Raw genomic sequence first — 19,683 nt, 5'->3', positions numbered from 1 at the left:
ACAACTCAATACTTCTGGCGTCATCTAATGCCTCAGAGGTTGGCGCTTCCACAATCCTATCAGCATCCGCTGCTGATTTTCCACACACAAATAAATCAAATGGGATTTCCCCAATGAAATCGATAATAAATCAATCAATACGCCCCAAATGAGTACATATTTCGGATGCAGGCCCCAATTTTATTACGAACCATATCACTTTAGAAACAAACAAGCGGCAATAGAGTTCACACTGGAGTCTGGTTTTTATGTAAAAACCACTATCTTTATTAGTATCTACTTATTATATAGAAACTTGAGCAAGATAAACAAAAGTTAACAGGGTAATGTGTATATGTGTGTATAAATTTAACTCCCAAACTATTGAGATTAGGGGAATCGAGGCTTGGTAATGTATGAAAGTTCAGTTCATTCATGGAATAGGTGATGAAAGAGATATTTGTAATCCAGGTTAAATGTCGAGAGAAGGCAATTATGTCGAATTCCATAGGTTCCACGGTGGTAAAACGAGAGAACAGTCGCTGTAGATTTTAACCGTCGTTCCAAATCCACATACAAATGATTACCGAAAGTGACTTGTCACAAGGCGTATTGTCTTCAAGTGTATTACCACACCACACCCAGACAAGGGGTAACGCATCAGTGGTCTTCACAGGATACCCCAAATCAGATCCACTCTCATGGATCAAACGAGATGACCACCACACATTCGATGTACTTTATGCCGAATCGATAATTAACCCACCCTTGTGGGCATAGGAAAGTCACAAATAGTGACCCTTGGCTACTAGTTCCTTTCTGTCGACTGTTCCATTTCCCCTCCTTCGTTTCTGCCTGACTCTGAGTGCCTGTGTCCTCGGTTAATACTAAACAAGCTGCGAACGACTTAAACAAGTTGCAAGTCAGACTCTCTCTCTCTCTCTTATAAAATAACAGTCCACAGCAAACGAAACCTAAGGATTCATAACAACGACCACTCCCTAGTGTGAACTGACTGTTGTGCCAGTAGTTGGGATGACTGAATGAATCCTTTCCCACATTCTTAGCAGCTGAACGGCTTCTCTCCAGTGTGAACTCGCAGATGACTCTGAAGGCTGGATGACTTAGTGAACCCCTTCCCACATTCTGAGCAGTTGAATGGCTTCTCATCAGTGTGAGCTCGATGATGAACCAGTAAGTTGGATGACTTAGTGAATCTCTTTCCACAGACGGAGCAGATGAACGGCTTCTCCCCAGTATGAACTCGCTGATGACTCAGTCGGGTGGATGAGTGAGTAAATCCCTTCCCACAGACCGAGCAGATGAACGGCTTCTCCCCAGTGTGAACTCGCTGATGACTCTGTAGGTGGGATAACCGAGTGAATCCCTTCCCACAGACTGAGCAGGTGAACGGCCTTTCCCCAGTGTGAACTCGCTGGTGAGTCTGTAGGTTGCATGACAGAGTGAATCTCTGCCCACATTCTGAGCAGGTGAACGGCTTCTCACCAGTGTGAGCTCGATGATGTACCAGTAAGTTGGATGACAGAGTGAATCTCTTCCCACAGACGGAGCAGGTGAACGGCTTATCCCCAGTGTGAACTCGCTGATGACTCTGTAGGTGGGATGACTGAGTGAATCTCTTCCCACATTCTGAGCAGGTGAACGGCCTCTCCCCAGTGTGAACTCGCTGATGACACAGTAGGTCGGATGAACGAGTGAATCTCTTCCCACATTCTGAGCAGGTGAACGGCTTCTCCCCAGTGTGAACTCGCTGATGACTCTGTAGGTTGGATGACTGAGCGAATCTCCTCCCGCAGTCCGAGCAGGTGAATGGCCTCTCCCCAGTGTGAACTCGCTGATGACTCAGTAGGTCGGATGAATGAGTGAATCTCTTCCCACATTCTGAGCAGGAGAACGGCTTATCCCCAGTGTGAACTCGTTGATGACTCTGTAGGTGGGATGACTGAGTGAATCCCTTCCCACATTCGGAACAGGTGAATGGCCTCTCCTCAGTGTGAACTCGCTGATGACTCAGTAGGTAGGATGAACGAGTGAATCGCTTCCCACATTCTGAGCAGGCGAACGGCCTCTCTCCAGTGTGAACTCGCAGATGACTCTGAAGGCTAGATGACTGTGTGAATCCCTTCCCACAGTCCGAGCAGTTGAATGGCCTCTCTCCAGTGTGAACTCGCTGGTGTCTCTGTAGATGGGATGAGTGAGTGAATCCCTTCCCACATTCTGAGCAGGTGAACGGCCTTTCCCCAGTGTGAATTCGCAGATGACTCTGAAGGCTAGATGACTGTGTGAATCCCTTCCCACAGTCCGAGCAGGTGAATGGCCTCTCCCCAGTGTGAACTCGCCGGTGTCCCTGAAGATGGGATGAGTGAGTGAATCCCTTCCCACATTCTGAGCAGGTGAACGGCTTCTCCCCAGTGTGAACTAGCTGATGACTCAGTAGGTGAGATATCTGTCTGAATCCCTTTCCACATTCTGAGCAGGTGAACGGCTTCTCCCCAGTGTGAACTCGCTGATGACTCTGTAGGTTGGATGACTGAGTGAATCTTTTCCCGCAGTCCGAGCAGGTGAATGGCTTCTTCCCAGTGTGAACTCGCTGATGACTCAGTAGGGTGGATGACCGAGTGAATCCTTTCCCACAGTCTAAGCAGGTGAATGGCCGCTCGCCAGCGTGAGTTGACTGATGTCTCAGTAGGGGAGTTAATTTAGTGAATCCCTTCCCACAGTCCGAGCAGGTGAACGGCTGCTCTCCAGAATGAACTCTCTGGAGAGCCATTATGTGAGATGACCGAGTAAATCCCTCCCCACAAATTCAGCAGATGACCTGCCTCTGCCCAATGGAAACTGACTGTTGTGTCCACAGGTGGGATAACCGACTGAATCTCCTCTCTCACAAAGAACAGGTGAACGTTCTTGCCCAGCGTGAATTTGCTGATGTAACTTCAATTGAGGTGACCGAGTGAATCCATTCCCAATGTCTGAGCAGGTGAACGGCCTTTCTCCTGTGGAAAATGACCGGCTTGACAGTTGGCCAGATGACCTAGTGGATCCCTCCCCACAGTCTGAGCAGGAAGGACGGACGACTCCACTTTATAAATATCTAGATAGAGACAGCAAAATTGGCGTGCCGTTTTTGAGATTCCTGAAGACAAATTCCTTCTCGTTTTTAACCTGTAAAAAGATTTACAAAATCCATCAATGGGTGTAGTACAACATTTCAGATGAGATCACTTTAGTGACCAAGGTGTGATCTGACATCACACTCTGGCTTCTCCCAAAGACTGTGTCTCATCCAATTTACTATCTCGTCTTGAATGCTGAGTGACCGAACCTTCTGGATCAACCTCCCATATGAGACTTTGCAAAGTGCCTTCCTAACGTCCATGTAGACAACATCTACTGCCTTGCCTTCATCCACTTTCCTGATAACTTCCTCGAGAGACTCTATAAGATCGGCTAGACATGACCTACCATGCACAAAGCCATGCTGTCTATTTTTAATCAGTCCACATCTATCCAAATACTTTGATCCAGTTCCTGCATATACTTTCCTATAACTTTCCCAGTACTAATGTCAGACTCACCAATGTACAATTTGATAGATTATTTTTAGAGTCTTCCTTGAACAGCAGAACAACATTGGCTGCCCTCCAATCCTCCAGTCCCTCACCTGTCACTGAGGATGATTTAAATATCTGTGCTTGGGCCGCTACAATTTCTGCACTTGTCATCCGCAGAGTCACAGGGAACAACTTGTCAGGCCCTGGGGATTGATCCACACTAATTTGCCTTAAGACAGCAAACGCCTCCACCACTGTAATCTGTACAGGGTCCATGAAGCTTTACCTCACTTCTATAGACTCTGTGTCCATCTCCTGTGTAAATACGGATGAGGAAAAACTCTCCCACATCTATTTTGTCTCCTCATATGGATTACCATTCTGATCTTCGAGAGGATTAATTTTTCCCTTGCAATCTTTTTGCTCTTAACATATCTGCAGAATCCATTAGGATTCTCCTTCACCTTGTCTGCTGGGGCAACCTCATGCCTTCTTTTATTTCTTTCATAAGAGTTCACTTGAATTTCATGTAGTTCATAAGTGCCCCATTTATTCCTCTCTGCCTGTACATGGTCTGAACGTCCTTTTTATTGATCTGGGAGAGGAAAGCCAAAGGGGTGATAGAGCTGCATGCTGGGAGGTGGGGTAGGTGGGGGTAAACTAAAGTTGCAGGGGGAATGGGAGTCTGAATAACACAAAGGAGAGTGGACAGGTTGTGCAGACAGTTATTGTTCAGTCCTCAGACAAGGTCAGGAATAAAAACGTTGAGCATGGTGCAGTGAATATGCTGAGCCCTGAATATTTCAATACAAGGAGCAGCGTAGGAAAGGTGGATGTGTTCAGGACATGGATCAACACCTGGAATAATGACACTAGGATCTGGCAACTGTAGACTGGGACAGGCTGCTTTATGGCAAAGGTGTGCTTGGTAAATGGGAGACCTTCAAAGTAAAATCTTGAAAGTACAAAGCGGGTATGTGCTTGTCAGAATAAAAGGTAAAGATAGAAACTGTAGGGAAAACATGGATTTCAAGAGATATTGAGACCCTGGTGAAGCACAAAATGAATGGAGTTGCATAACAGGGATGGGCAGGCAGTTTCGTATGGAGCATAAGAAATGCAAGAGAACACATAAGAAGTAAATCAGGATGTCTAAAAGAAGATGTCTAAAATGTGTGGGAGTCCCACACATTGATTGGGACTTCCATACTGTTAAAGGTCTAGATGGGTTAGAGTTTGTGAAATGTGTTCAGCAAAGTTTTCTAAATTAATATATAGATATACCAACTAGGGAGGATGTAATATTAGATCTCCTATTAGGAAGTGAGTTAGGGCAGGTGACGGAAGTGTGTGTAGGGGAACACTTTGTTTCCATTGTTCATAACGTCATTAGTTTCAACTTGATCATGGATAAAGATAGATCTGGTCCTCGGGATGAAGTTATAAACTGGAAAAAGAGCCAAATTTGAAGAAATGAGAAAGGATCTAAAACGCGTAGATTGGAACAAGTTATTCTCTGGCACGTATGTGATTGGTAATTGGGAGGCCTTCAAAGGAGAAATTTTGAGAGTGCAGATTTTTTTTTTTTGTTCCTGTTAGGGTTAAAGGCAAAACGAACAACTATAAGGAACCTTGGTTCTCGAGGGATATTGGAACTCTGATAAAGGAGAAGAGATATATGTATAACATTTACATGCAACAGGGAGGAAATAAGATGCTTGAGGAGTATAAAAAGAGTAAGAAAATACTTAAGAAAGAAATCAGGAGGGTTAAAAGAAGACATGAGGTTGCTTTGGCAGTCAGCGTGAAGTATAATCCTAAGAGCTTCTACAGGTATGTTAAGAACAAAGGGATAATAAGGGATAAAATTGGTCTCCTGAAGATCAGAGTCGTCGGCTATGTATGGAACCAAAAGAAATGGGAGAGATATTAAATGGGTTTTTTTTTTGCATCTGTATTTATTAAGGAAACTGGAATGGAGTCTATGGAAACAAGGCAAACAAGTCGGGAGGTCATGGAACATACAGATTGAAGAGGAGGAGGTGCTTGCTTTCTTGAGGTAAATCAGAGTAGATAAATCCCCTGGACCTGACAGGGTATTCACTCGGACTTTGAAGGAGACTGGTGTTGAATTTGTAGGGGCCCTGGCAGAAATATTTATAATGTCGATATCCACGGGTCAGGTGCCGGAGGTGCTCTTGTAGTTCCATTGTTTAAAAGTGGGTCAAAAATTAAGCCGGGAAATTATAGGCCGGTAAGTTTGACATCAGTAGTAGGTACATTATTGGAAGGAGTACTAAGAGATAGGGTCTACAAGTATTTGGATGGACAGGGACTTATTAGGAAAAGTCAGCATGGGTTTGTGCATGATAGGTCATGTTTAACCAATCTATTAGCGTTTTCTGAGGGAGTTACCAGGAAAGTGGATGAAGGGAAGGCAGTGGATGTTGTATACATGGACTTCAGTAAGGCTTTTGACAAGGTCCCACATGGGAGGTTAGTTAGGAAGATTCATTTGCTAGGTATACATGGAGAGATAGTATATTGGATTAGACATTGGCTCAATGGAAGAAGCCAGAGGGTGGTAGTGGAGGATTGATACGCTGAATTGAGGCCTGTGACTAGTGGTGTGCCACAGGGATCAGTGCTGGGTCCATTGTTCTTTTCCATCCATATCAATGATCTGGATGATAATGTGGCAAATTGGATCAACAAATATGCTGATGATACAAAGATTGGAGGTGTAGTTGACAGTGAGGAAGGTTTTCAAAGGTTGCAGACGTTTGCAGGAATGGGCTGCAAAAATGGCAGATGGAGTTTAATGCGGACAAGTGTGAGGTATTGCACTTCGGAAGGTCAAACCAAGGTAGAACATACAAGGTAAATGATAGGACACTGAGGAGTGCAGTAGAACAGAGAGATCTGGAAGTATAGATTCATAATTCCCTAAAAGTTGCGTCACAAGTAGATAGGGTTGTAAAGAGAGCTTCTGGTACATTGGCCTTTATGAATCAAAGTATTGAGTATAAGAGTTGGAATGTAATGGTGAGGTTGTATACGACATTGGTGAGACCGAATTTGGAGTATTGTGTGAAGGTTTGGTCACCTAATTACAGGAAGGATATTGATAAGGTTGAAAGAGTGCTGAGAACTTTTAGATGGATGTTGCCGGGACTTGAGAAACTGAGTTACAGAGAAAGGTTGAATAGGTTAGGACTTTATTCCCTGGAGCGTAGGAGAATGAGGGGTGATTTGATAGAGTAGTAAAAAATTATGGTGGGCATAGATAGAGTGAATGCAAGCAGGCTTTTTCCACTGAGGCTAGGGGTGAAAAAAAAACAGAGAAGTTTAAAGGGAACATGGCGGCGGTGGGGGTGCTTCTTCACACAGAGACTGCTGGGAGTGTGGAATGAGCTGCCAGATGAAGTGGTGAATGCAGGTTCACTTTTAACATTTAAGAAAAACTTGGGACAGGTATATGGATGAGAGGGGTATGGAGGGATAAGGTCCAGTTGCAGGTCAGTGGGACTAGGCAGAAAAATGATTCGGCACAGCCAAGAAAGGCCAAAAGGCCTGTTTCTGTGTTGTCGTGTTCTTTGGGTCTACGGATCTAGCCATCCAGCAGTATCTTAAAAAGACCCTATCGTTTCCACCTCCATCAGCGCCATCGACAGCCCATTCCACGCACACCATTTTCGTAAAAAAAAACTACCCCGACATCTCCTCTGTACCTACTTACAAGCTCCTTAAAACTATGCCCTCTCGTGCTAGCCATTTCAGCCTTGCGAAAAAGCCTCTAACTATCCACACGATCAATGCATCTCATTATCTTGTATTCCTCTATCAGGTCACCTCTCCTCCTCGGTCGCTCCAAGGAGAAAAGGTGGAGTTCACTCAACCTATTCTCATAAGGCCTGCACTCCAATCCAGGCAACATCCTTGTAAATCGCCTCTGCACCATTTCTATGGTTTCCACATCCTTCTTGTAGTGAGGCGACCAGAATTGAAAACAGTACTCCAAGTGGGGTCTGACTAGGGTCCTACATAGCTGCAACATTACCTCTCGGCGCTTAAACTGAATCCCATGACTGATGAAAGCTAATGCGTTGTATGTCTTCTTAACTACAGAGTCAACCTGCGTAACTTTTCTGAGTGCCTTATGGACTCGGACCCCAGGATCCTGCTGATCCTCATATAAAGAAGACCATTAATGAGGATCTGAAACCCAGAAATATCCCAGTTACAAAAGGCACTTGGCATTTCAGTATTGTTGATGTATGTACAGTATGGGATGAGGTGGAGAGCGCAGGGTGTGACGATTGGGAGGGAGAGAGAGGGAGAGAGGGAGGGAGGGAGAGGGGAACCGGGGAGTGTTGAGAGAGAGTGAGAGAGAGCGAAGAGGGGGAACACTTAGGACGAGCGGTGCATTTAGAGGGTGAGAGAGAGGGTAAGACAGTGTGGGATACGGGTGTCAGCAGGGAGATTGCTTGGGAGAGTGAGGGGGAGAGTGTGGGACACTGGGAGAGAGATAGCGAGGGAGAGGGTTAGAAATGGAGAAGGTTACAAAGAGGCAGAGGTGAGTGAGTGAGAGAGACGAGTTTGAGTGAGGTGAGAGGGTACATGAGAGAGGAGGAGATGGAGAGGGGAAGACAGAAGGCAACTGAGATTGGGATAGGGATGACAGGTGATGGGGTAGGGACAGGGATTGTGGGATGGGAGAGAGAATGGAAGAGTAAGAGAAAGATGGATAGAGGCGAGAGAGTGTGAGAGAAATTAAAAGAGGCATGAGAGAGTGAAGAAATGAAGAGAGACGAGAGAGGAGTACGATTTGTTAATAGTGTAGAGACAGTGGTGAGACTAGAAAGCGAGGAAAGGGTGATAGAGAGTGGGAGACTGGTCGAATAGGGGTGTAACAGAGTGTTAGAGAAGGGTGACAGGGAGAAAGGTGAAGAACCAAGGACTATTGTGAGGGGCGATGATGAAGCGATCAGGGAGAGGCAAGATGGTGAGGGCGAGAGGGAGAAAGAAGTAAGGGCTGGGGTAGAGGGCTGGATGATGAAGAGGGACTGGGAGGAGGGAGTGGTGAGGGAGAGGTGGTAAGTAGCCAGGGGTGAGAGAGAAAGGCGAGTAGATGGTATGTCTGATTAGAATTGTTAGACTAAATATTTATTCAGTCCCTAGTTGCAGGGTCGTTAATCACGTATGTTCGCAAGTCACCAAACAAATCCACCATGCGATTACATTTCCAAGCCGGGAGTTTGACCGTGTACGGTTCGGGTCTCCATTTCGGACAGCGGGGAGTTTTATCTAGTACAGTTCCGGTCTCCATTTCCAACAGCGGGGAGTTTGACTGCGTACGGTTCCAGTCTCCATTTCCAACAGCGGGGAGTTTGACCGCGTACGGTTCCGGTCTCCATTTCCGACAGCGGGGAGTTTGACCACGTATGTTTCTGGTCTCCATTTCCGACAGCGGGGAGTTTGACCACGTATGGTTCCCGTCTCCATTTCCGACAGCGGGGAGTTTGACCGAGTACGGTTCCGGTCTCCATTTCGGACAGCGGGGAGTCTGACCACGTACGGTTCTGATTACCATTTCGGACAGCGGGGAGTATGACCGCGTATGGTTCCGGTCTACATTTCCAACAGCGGGGAGTTTGACTGCGTACGGTTCCAGTCTCCATTTCCAACAGCGGGGAGTTTGACCGCGTACGGTTCCGGTCTCCATTTCCGACATCGGGGAGTGTGACCACGTACGGTTCCCGTCTCCATTTCCGACAGCGGGGAGTTTGACCACGTACGGTTCCAGTCTCCATTTCCAACAGCGGGGAGTTTGACCGCGTACGGTTCCGGTCTCCATTTCCGACAGCGGGGAGTTTGACCACGTATGTTTCTGGTCTCCATTTCCGACAGCGGGGAGTTTGACCACGTATGGTTCCCGTCTCCATTTCCGACAGCGGGGAGTTTGACCGAGTACGGTTCCGGTCTCCATTTCGGACAGCGGGGAGTCTGACCACGTACGGTTCTGATTACCATTTCGGACAGCGGGGAGTATGACCGCGTATGGTTCCGGTCTACATTTCCAACAGCGGGGAGTTTGACTGCGTACGGTTCCAGTCTCCATTTCCAACAGCGGGGAGTTTGACCGCGTACGGTTCCGGTCTCCATTTCCGACAGCGGGGAGTGTGACCACGTATGGTTCCCGTCTCCATTTCCGACAGCGGGGAGTTTGACCACGTACGGTTCCGGTCTCCATTTTGGGCAGCGGATCGTTTGACCGCGTACGGTTCGGGTCTCCATTTACGACAGCGGGGAGTTTGACCGCGTACGGTTCCGGTCTCCATTTCCGACAGCGGGGAGTTTGACCACGTATGTTTCTGGTCTCCATTTCCGACAGCGGGGAGTTTGACCACGTATGGTTCCCGTCTCCATTTCCGACAGCGGGGAGTTTGACCGAGTACGGTTCCGGTCTCCATTTCGGACATCGGGGAGTCTGACCACGTACGGTTCTGATTACCATTTCGGACAGCGGGGAGTATGACCGCGTATGGTTCCGGTCTACATTTCCAACAGCGGGGAGTTTGACTGCGTACGGTTCCAGTCTCCATTTCCAACAGCGGGGAGTTTGACCGCGTACGGTTCCGGTCTCCATTTCCGACAGCGGGGAGTGTGACCACGTATGGTTCCCGTCTCCATTTCCGACAGCGGGGAGTTTGACCACGTACGGTTCCGGTCTCCATTTTGGGCAGCGGATCGTTTGACCGCGTACGGTTCGGGTCTCCATTTACGACAGCGGGGAGATTGACCGCGTACGGTTCGGGTCTCCATTTACGACAGCGGGGAGTTTGACCGCGTACGGTTCCGGTCTCCATTTCGGGCAGCGGGGAGTTTAACCGCGTATGGTTCCGGTCTCCATTTTGGACAGCGGAGAGTTTGACCGCGTATGGTTCGGGTCTCCATTTACGACAGCGGGGAGTTTGACCGCGTACGGTTCCGGTCTCCATTTCCGACAGCGGAAAGTTTGACCGCATACGGTTCGGGTCCCCTTCTCGGACAGCGGGGAGTTTTAAAGCGTACGGTTCCGGTCTCCATTTCCGACAGCGGAAAGTTTGACCGCATACGGTTCGGGTCCCCTTCTCGGACAGCGGGGAGTTTGACCGCGTATGTTTCCGGTCTCCATTTCGGACAGCGGGGCATTTGACCACGTATGGTTCTGTTCTCCATTTCCGACAGCCGGGAGTTTTACCGCGTACAGTTCGGGTCTCCATTTCCGACAGCGGGGAGTTTGACCACGTACGGTTCCGGTCTCCATTTCAGACAGCGGGGAGTTGACCACTTACAGTTCCGGTCTCCATTTCGGACAGCGGGGAGTTTGACCATGTACTGTTTGGGTCTCCATTTCGGACAGAGGGGAGTTTGACCACATACGGTTCAGGTCTCCATTTCCAACAGCGGGGAGTTTGACCGCGTACGGTTCTGGTCTCCATTTTCGACAGCGGGGTGTTTGACCACTTACGGTTCCGGTGTCCATTTTGGACAGCGGGGAGTAGTTTGACCCCATACGGTTCCGGTCTCCATTTCTGACAGCGGGGAGTTTGACCGTATGAGGGGAGCTACTGCAAGTCGCAGCACGATATCAACCGCAGCTAATGCTGGGGTGTTTCCTGTTCAGATGATGTGAGGAAGGGGCTGATCTCTGGTTTGTGTAAATAGATGGCCGGTGGCAGTGGGAAAGGGTCGGGACCTTGCCGGACAGCTGGAGGCTCCGCGCTCTCCAGTCTTGCATCCCTGGATTTAGTTTTGCATTAAGTCAGGATTGCGGGATCAGTTTGCTCTGGTTCTCCAAACTAGGAGGGTTGATGTGGGTGAAGGGGGACTGTCTATGTGTCGGTGTGGGGTGAATGGTCAGAAGGGTGTGGGGCCACTGGTGGGATGGAGGGTGGTTGGGGTACTGTGGGTGATCGGAAGTAACATGACCTGGGTGGATGGGCAAGGGGTAAATTACATTGTCAACGAGGGCGGATCTGGTCCAATGAACCAGACAGCTCAGCTCGCGTGTCCTTTCAGGAGGCCACAATTCTCTTATCATCTTAATCACTGACTAATCTTCCTGTTAATATTGAGTTTGTTACAGAGCCCCAGGGTCTGCAAACAGATGGAAGCAGAGGGTAAGAGGCTGTTTCTTGAGCTCGAGTCCTGAGCTTAGTGACATTTCCTGGGGCTATGCCCATTGCTACTCGTCATCTATGTCATTAACTTAGCTGAGAAAGTGCAGGCTATGGGTAGAGAGTTTGCAGCAAGTTCAAACAATTACTCTTTTTGAAAGACAGTCAGTATAAACATTCCCCTCTCTTTCCCTCTCCCCACTCAGAACTGACCAAAAGTTACTTCAGGAGATGCAAGATCTGGAACTGAGTAAACACTGTGAGGGAGAGGGACTGGTTTTAAATGGCTGTGCTGCTCGAAGCATATTACCAGACCTGGAGTGATTGGAACTGGGTCTGACAGAGGCATAACCGTTACTTCTGGGCACATTCAGTCTCACTCTAACTATTTCCTACTTTCCTTTGTACAGGTATGAAATGTCTGATGTGTTTGAGTAAATGAGACTCACCAAACTTTCTCCCGACTGAATCCTGGAATCTCCGATTCAGATGAGTCCTCTCCAGTTGATGCTCTTAATCCTCGGGCTGGTTCACTTGTTGCTGTTCCCGCATCTTCATCTGTGGTTTGCTTCCAGTTGGGGTTTTTCTTCCAATAAACCTCTCACCTCAGGTCTGACTTTAACATGAAATATAATGAAGCTCATTAGCAATAAAAAGGAGAACCAAACATTTCTACTAAATGTTACTAAGAACAAAACTGACTGATATTTAAACTTTTAAGGCAGATATAATGATCTCAGTGAACAACCTTCTATTGACCTTCACACGTCACAAAATGATATGGGATAAGAAGGTGCCATCATTCAGTCATGTTAAGACATAAGACACAGGAACAGAATTATTTGATTCGATCCATCTGGTCTCCCCACCACTGAAACATGGCTGAGATTAATTTTAACACCATATTCCTGCCTTCCTTCTGTAACCCTGAACTGACTTAGCAATCATGGATATATTAATCTATGTCATAAATACACTCTATGACGGCCTCAACCTACCTCTGCGGCAACAAATTCTACAGATCAGACATCTTGGCGACATTCTTTTTCTTATCTCAGTTTTAAAGGGAAGCATTTTTATTCTGAGATTGTGCTGTAAGATTACAGACACTCCGTCTAATGGAAACATCCTCTCTATGTCCACTGTATCCAGGCTTTTCAGCATTCGGTAGGTTTACTTAACCACACTTCCCCCCGCCCCCCACCACCACCATCGACCCTCTGAACTCCATTGAGCACAGGTCCGGAAACATCAAATGCTCCTCATACATAAAGCTGATCATCCCTGAGATTATTCTTGTAAATCTTCTTAGCAATAACTGCACTGAACACATTTCCTGGAATAACAGACAAATTGGTACCAGGATAATTGACAGGGAAAAGTTGTGCTTTCTTTACTGTTCTCCTATCACAGAACGAGTCATTTCCATTTCCAGGTTAAATCAGGTCCATTTCGGAAAATATAAACCAGTCTAGGGTGAATGTAATAAAAAGAAGCTGGAATTACCAGAAACTCTCAGCAGGTAAGGAACAACTGGGGGGAGAGGAACAAACTTTACAATTCAGATTAATAACGTTTCATCAGAATGACTTCAAACGTTTACAGTTTTTAGTGCAGACCTCCAGCAACGTGAAATTCTGCCTGATTTCCACCGGGTGACAGGCAGATGACAGTGAAGGGGGGGGGGATTTCCAAACACAGTTTTAACACCAAAACTCACGAGTCTATTTCTACTGTTGCAAATACGGATCAGCACATTCACTCATAGCCTCTCCCTGTGAGGATGGACTGGTAACCCATCTTCTCCTCGGCAGCAGTCTTAGCTTCCAAAGGAGCTCCAGAAAAAAAAATCTGATTCCAGACCACGAATATTCTCTCAACACCTCATAAGCCCGAGCAGCTCGTTCCACGGGTCCTTTTTACCTGGATCAAAAACTGTAATATCTAGTTCCCAGCCTCACAGGGTCAAACAGCTGAACCTGTCATTTAACAACCCTGAGAGTCTCACACATCGTCCCCCCTCCCATCTGACAATCCCGGATTTCCACACAACCAATGTACAGCTGCTCGAAATTACTGCTTTATTGCAGAAGGACGACTATCCAGCCCCATCTGTAGAAGCAAAATCCAATGTCAAAGCTAAATCATCAACAGTTCCATATGCCTGGAATACCGATCACAGGATTATAGCCCAAGCATCAACTCTCCCAGTACACTTTGCTGCCAGTAAAATGCCGCAGTGTGTCAGCCAGTCACCTCCACACCAATGCACAACAGAACTGGGACCTGATGACTCTCCGGCATTCCAGCTAACAATAACCGACTCTGGAAATGACTCACTGAGGCCAAAGGTACAAAAGAACACTTCACAATGAAGACAACGGTTGGAGGAAAGATTGCTGATGTATTACATTGAGGTGTGGGATACAGGTTGGACAGAGGTTGACCCAGATAGTTGATGTAGGGCGGGGTGTAGGTTAGGAGACTGGACAGAGGTTGAACAACATGGGCAGGGATGAGCAGATGGAACCAGGTGGGTGAAGGAATCAAGGACAATCACTGATGGTCCTCCAGCAATACACAGATACTGAATTAATAGTATATACTGCTGCATAAAAGATTCTAAAATGACAAAGTTAGAGCAAACAATAAGAACTTTGCCAGATATACTTTGACGCTCACCATATCAACACACCATAGAAAATTCCCCATCCAGATACTTCACACTTTGCATGGTAACTCCTCTGCCCGTGACTGTGAGGAACTGCAGAGACTTTTTGAGACAGTTCAGCACATCACAGAAATCATTCTGCCCCCTAGACTTCCGAGTCCCTCGGTAAAGCAGGCATTTAAATCAAAGATGCCCACAACCTGGGACGTTCACCTTTCTCACCCACCCCATTCCGGGAGAAGACACAACAGCCATAAAGCTCCAGGACAAATGCGAGGAGCCTCAGGAAGCGAGGAGAGTTCGGGGAAGTTAACGGCATTCAGGGGCCAGCATCAGATTTCCCGAACACAACACGGAGAAAGCATCACCACCCATCCGGGAACTTGCAACACACCACGTGATCTTGCGTCACAAAGCGGAGGGCGGAGCAGATCTGCGGCACACAGCCTCACATGACCTGTTGGCGGGAGTACCATTTCGATTCTGCGGAAACAGACGGCCTGGGCTCCTGGTTTGGATCATTCAATGCAGATTAAGTGAAGTAGACACAATTTTGACCAGGACATATCACTGGGTACTAAATGAGTAATTGGCCCACAGTTCGGGGCTCACGACCAACATCAGATCTCCCCGCTCGGGATCGGTCTCAATACTCACCGATGGGAAAGTGATATCTTCGGCCCGCAGAGAGTGATCCCGATCCCGGCTCCTCCCAATGGCCACACACTTTAATTCCATGTCCCATTCCCATTCTGATATGTCTATCCATGGCCTCCTCTACTGTAAAGATGAATCCACACTCAGGTTGGAGGAACAACACCTTATATAACGGCTGGGTAGCCTCCAAACTGATGGCATGAACATTGATCTCTCTAACTTCTGTTAATGCCCCTCCTCCCCTTCTTACCACATCACTGACATACTTAGTTGTGTGTTCATTTTTTCTCTCTCTGCCCATCACCCTGTCTGTTCCCCATCTCCTTCTGGTGCTCCCCCTCCCCCTTTCTTTCTCCTGAGCCCTCCCGTCCCATGATCCTTTCCCTTCTCCTGCTCTGTATCACTTTCGTCAATCACCTTTCCAGCCCTTGGCTTCATCCCATCCCCTCCGGCCTTCTATCATTTCGCATCCCCCCCCCCCCTCACTACTTTCAAATATCTTAGTATCTCTCCTTTCAATTAGTCCTGAAGAAGGGTCTAGGCCCGAATCGTCGACAGTGCTTCTCCTTATAGATGTTGCCTGGCCTGTTGTGTTCTACCAGCATTTTGTGTGTAATTTCCAACATCTGCAGATTACCTCGTGTTTGCTCTTGGAAATGTTGAATTTGGTTCCTCGGTCTAATAGTTGACTCACTTTGGGGACAACTGGGCTCCAAGCACCGGTCCCTACAACACCCACTGGGACATCCCTCAGTGAACAAATCTGTAATTGTCCCTCACACGTAATAAAACCTGATATGGTAAGAGTCATCGTCCAGTCATGGAAAGACACAAGACAGAGGAACAGAATTAGGAAATTCGGTCCATCGAGTCTGCTCCACCACTCAACCATGGCTGATAAATATTTCAACACCATATTCCCTCCTTTTCCATTTTGTAACGTTTAAGCTAAGATTGTAATGGCTGCCTTTACACTTCCTTGTGCTGCATTCAACAAATTCTCTGGATTTTCTGGTAACAAAAAAAAGCGATTTCAGAAATAACTCAGTAAGGCAAAATACATCACAATGAAGACAACGGCAGGAGAAAGATTGTTGATGAAAAATCATTGGTGAAATACAGACTGGACAGAGGTTGAACAGGATGGTTGATATATATCATTGAGGTGGTGGGATACAGGCTGGACAGAGGTTGAACAAGATCGTTCATATATACCATTGAGGTGCAGGGAATCAGACTGTATAGAGATTGAACAAGATGGTTGATATATATCATTGAGGTGGAGGGATACAGACTGGACAAAGGTTGAACAAGATGGTTGATGTATATCATTGTGTTAGTAGGATGCAGTCTGTACAGAGGTTGAACAAGATGTTTGATATATACCATTGAGGTGATGGGATGCAGACTGGACAGAGGTTGAACAAGATGGTTGATATTTCACATTGAGATGGTGAGATAAAGGCTGGACAGAGGTTGACCAAGATGGTTGATATATATCATTGAGGTGGTGGAATACAGGCCGGACAGAGGTTGTACAAGATGGTTGATATATATCATTGAGGTGGTGGCTTACAGGCCGGACGGAGGTTGAACAAGATGGGCAGGGGATGAGCAAATGGACCCAGATGGGACAATGGGATCAAGGGCGATCTCTGATGTTCCTCCCGCAATACACAGACCCTGAAATAATAGTACGCACGAGTAGATAACAGATTCCAATATAACAAAGCCAGAACAAACAAGAAGAAATTCGGTATATGCCCTTTTCTACTCTACACACTTTATCAATGCACCGCAGAAAGTATCCCATCCCGATTCTTCATATATTCGTATGGCCACTGCTCTTCCTTTAACTGAATGAAATAGCGCAGAACTGTGGACACAGCTGAGCACATCATAGAAACCAACCTCCCATCCATGGACTCTGTCTACACTTCTCACTACCACAGTAAAGCAAACAACATAATGAAAGATCCCTATAACCCTGAACATTCTCATTTCTAATGCCCCATACGGGCGAAGATAAAATAAAACAGAAACATGCCACCGGGCTCAAGGACGGTGTCCATTCTGCTGTTAGAAGCGAACAGCGTGACGAGTGGACTCCTGACCTCACAGTCTAAATCGATGTGACCTTGCACCACATATCTACCTGCGCTGCACTTTCTCTGTAACCAGAATGATTTGTTTTACCTCAATGTACTGCTGCAATGTATTGATCTGTGTGGAGAATACCGGAGACTCGATTTTCACTCAACCTCTGTACATGGAAAACAAAATAAAGATTCCCCATTTCATCGTGTGGAATTATTAAACAGCCTGGGTTGCTCCTTTGGAAATTCCGGAGTGTGCACAATTCAGAGAAACTCGGGTAAATGAAAAAAATAGTTAATTCTCGCATTAATAGGGCCAGATGACGGGAAAAGCTGTCAGTATTTTGACAAGTCGTAGTCATGGAAAGAAGATGGAAATAAACTTCCCAGCACCACGGGAGGACGTGAGAGATCTGGATCTCACTGTCCTGTCTGAACGGGGGAAAGATGAATTCCTCATACACGTGGAGCAGTGTCCCGAGGGTGCGATTACTCTGTTTAACGCTCGAGTCTGCAAGAACACAACGGGCCGAACGGCCGCTTCCAGTGTGCTGGAAATATGTAAAACAATTATCGACCCCAGGCGTCGATCCAGGTGAAGTTTGGATCCGATACCGGGCCGGGTGATGGAGGTAAAGTTCCCCAGGTACATCTTAATGGATGGGTTCAGTCTCGGCATCACCACCTCATCCCGCTCCTGGGACCAGAACACCAGGGGCTGAGCGGCGGATCACCTCAGGCGGTTCGGTGTAAAGGTCCCATAACCCGGACCGAGCACGACAGGTTGTGTCCAGGAAGCGGGACGAGGCCGCCAGTTCAGGGAAGTTAACGGGACTCTCTGCCCAGCATCAGTTTCCCCTCCCCCGGGATCGGCTTCAGTACTCACCGATGTGAAATTGTCGGTCGCGTTCACCCCTAGTGACCGGCCTCAATACTCACCGATGAGAACGTGATCAATTTGCCCCGGAGACAGCGATCGGACCATCCGCTCCCAGCAGACGATCCGCTTCAACAGAGAACGGAAAGAAAACCCCGCCCATCCGGAGACTGTGAGAGCGGGGGCGGGGCCTCGGAAGCGAAAACCTCAGATGCTGCAGATCTGCGTTTGAAATGGGAGTGAGAATCTGGATCACGTGACGGGTGGAGGGTCTCCCACCTGAACCGGTGATTCAGCTCCTCGCCCCTCACACGCTGTCCGACCTACCTGCCGCATTTTACACCAGCTACATTTTTGATTTTTCCTGCTGTATCTTCCCGTCCCCATCTCTCCACCTCCCGGTTCTCAGAGTTACGGGTTCGATTCATATCCCGTATGAAGAAGGCAGGGGCCCTATAAAGAAGGTGGGGGAAGGGTGGGAAGGAGATGGCTGGTAGGTGCCAGTTGAAAAAATAGTAAAGGGAAAGATCAAGGGGTGGGGATGGGGAAGCAGAGAGGTGATAGGCAGGAAAGGTAAAGAAGGTAAAACACTATGTGTAGTAGAAGAAGGCAGAACGATGAGAGAGGTGATAGGCAGCTGGAGGAGGAGGCAGAGTGAAACTGGGATGGAGCCACATGCAGAAATTTTTTTCCCTATTCCCAGTTCCTCGGTCTCCGCTGCATCTGCTCCCAGGACAAGACTTTCCATTCCAGGACATCTCTAATTTCCTCTTTATTTAAGAATCGTGGTTTCCCTTCTGCCGTCATCAATGATGCTCTCTTCTTTGTGGTGGCGTGTTGGGGAGGAAGCATTAAGAAGAAGGACGCCTCACGTCTTAATAAGCTGATAAGGAAGGCGGGCTCTGTCGTGGGCAAAGTACTGGAGAGTTTATCATCGGTAGCTGAGCGAAGGGCGCTGAGTAGGCTACGGTCAATTATGGAAAACCCTGAACATCCTCTACATAGCACCATCCAGAGACAGAGAAGCAGTTTCAGCGACAGGTTACTGTCGATGCAATGCTCCTCAGACAGGATGAAGAGGTCAATACTCCCCAATGCCATTAGGCTTTACAATTCAACTGCCAGGACTTAAGAACTTTTTTTAAAGCTATTATTAATGCTTTTTGAGTTAGTGATTTAGATGCATATCATATTATTACTGAGTTAAGTATTGTATGTAATGAGTTTTTGCTACAACAAGTGTATGGGACATTGGAAAAAATGTTGAATTTCCCCATGGGGATGAATAAAGTATCTATCTATCTATCTATCTATCTATCTATCTAACCCGCACCTCCTCCATTTCCCGCACTTCGGCCCTCATCCCATCCTCCCGTCACCACAACAGTGACCGAGTTCCCCTTGTCCTGACATACCACCCCACCAGCCTCCGGATCCAGTATATTATACTCCGCAACTTCCACCACTTTCAACAGGATCCCACAACTAAGCACATCTTTCCCTCTCTACCTCTCTCTACTTTTCGCAGGGATCGTTCCCTCCGCAACTGCCTGGTCCCCACGTTCCTCCCCACAGATCTCCCACCTGGTACTTATCCTTGTAAGCGTAAGTGCTACACCTGTCCCTACACCTCCTCTCTTACCACCATTCCGGGCCCCAAACAGTC

The 19,683-nt window shown here is 47.3% G+C and overlaps 1 protein-coding gene across 1 annotated transcript; it reads right to left on the bottom strand.

Annotated features, from left to right (window-relative positions):
• Window positions 1-303: 303 nt before the first annotated feature.
• LOC140722071 (uncharacterized) lies at window positions 304-18,148 on the bottom strand. The gene is made up of 3 exons (XM_073036868.1): window positions 18,080-18,148; window positions 12,166-12,332; window positions 304-3,165 (listed from the first exon to the last, which is right to left on the bottom strand). The coding sequence occupies exon 3, from the start codon at window positions 2,768-2,770 to the stop codon at window positions 1,043-1,045; it is 1,728 nt and encodes a 575-aa protein (XP_072892969.1). The 5' UTR covers window positions 2,771-3,165; window positions 12,166-12,332; window positions 18,080-18,148; the 3' UTR covers window positions 304-1,042.
• Between the last annotated feature and the right edge of the window lie 1,535 nt (window positions 18,149-19,683).

Source organism: Hemitrygon akajei, unplaced genomic scaffold (genome assembly GCF_048418815.1).
Source record: "Hemitrygon akajei unplaced genomic scaffold, sHemAka1.3 Scf000069, whole genome shotgun sequence".
In the NCBI taxonomy this organism is placed as follows: Eukaryota; Metazoa; Chordata; class Chondrichthyes; order Myliobatiformes; family Dasyatidae; genus Hemitrygon; species Hemitrygon akajei.
Note: the sequence above shows the minus strand (reverse complement) of the source record. Positions and strands in the feature narration are given on the sequence as shown.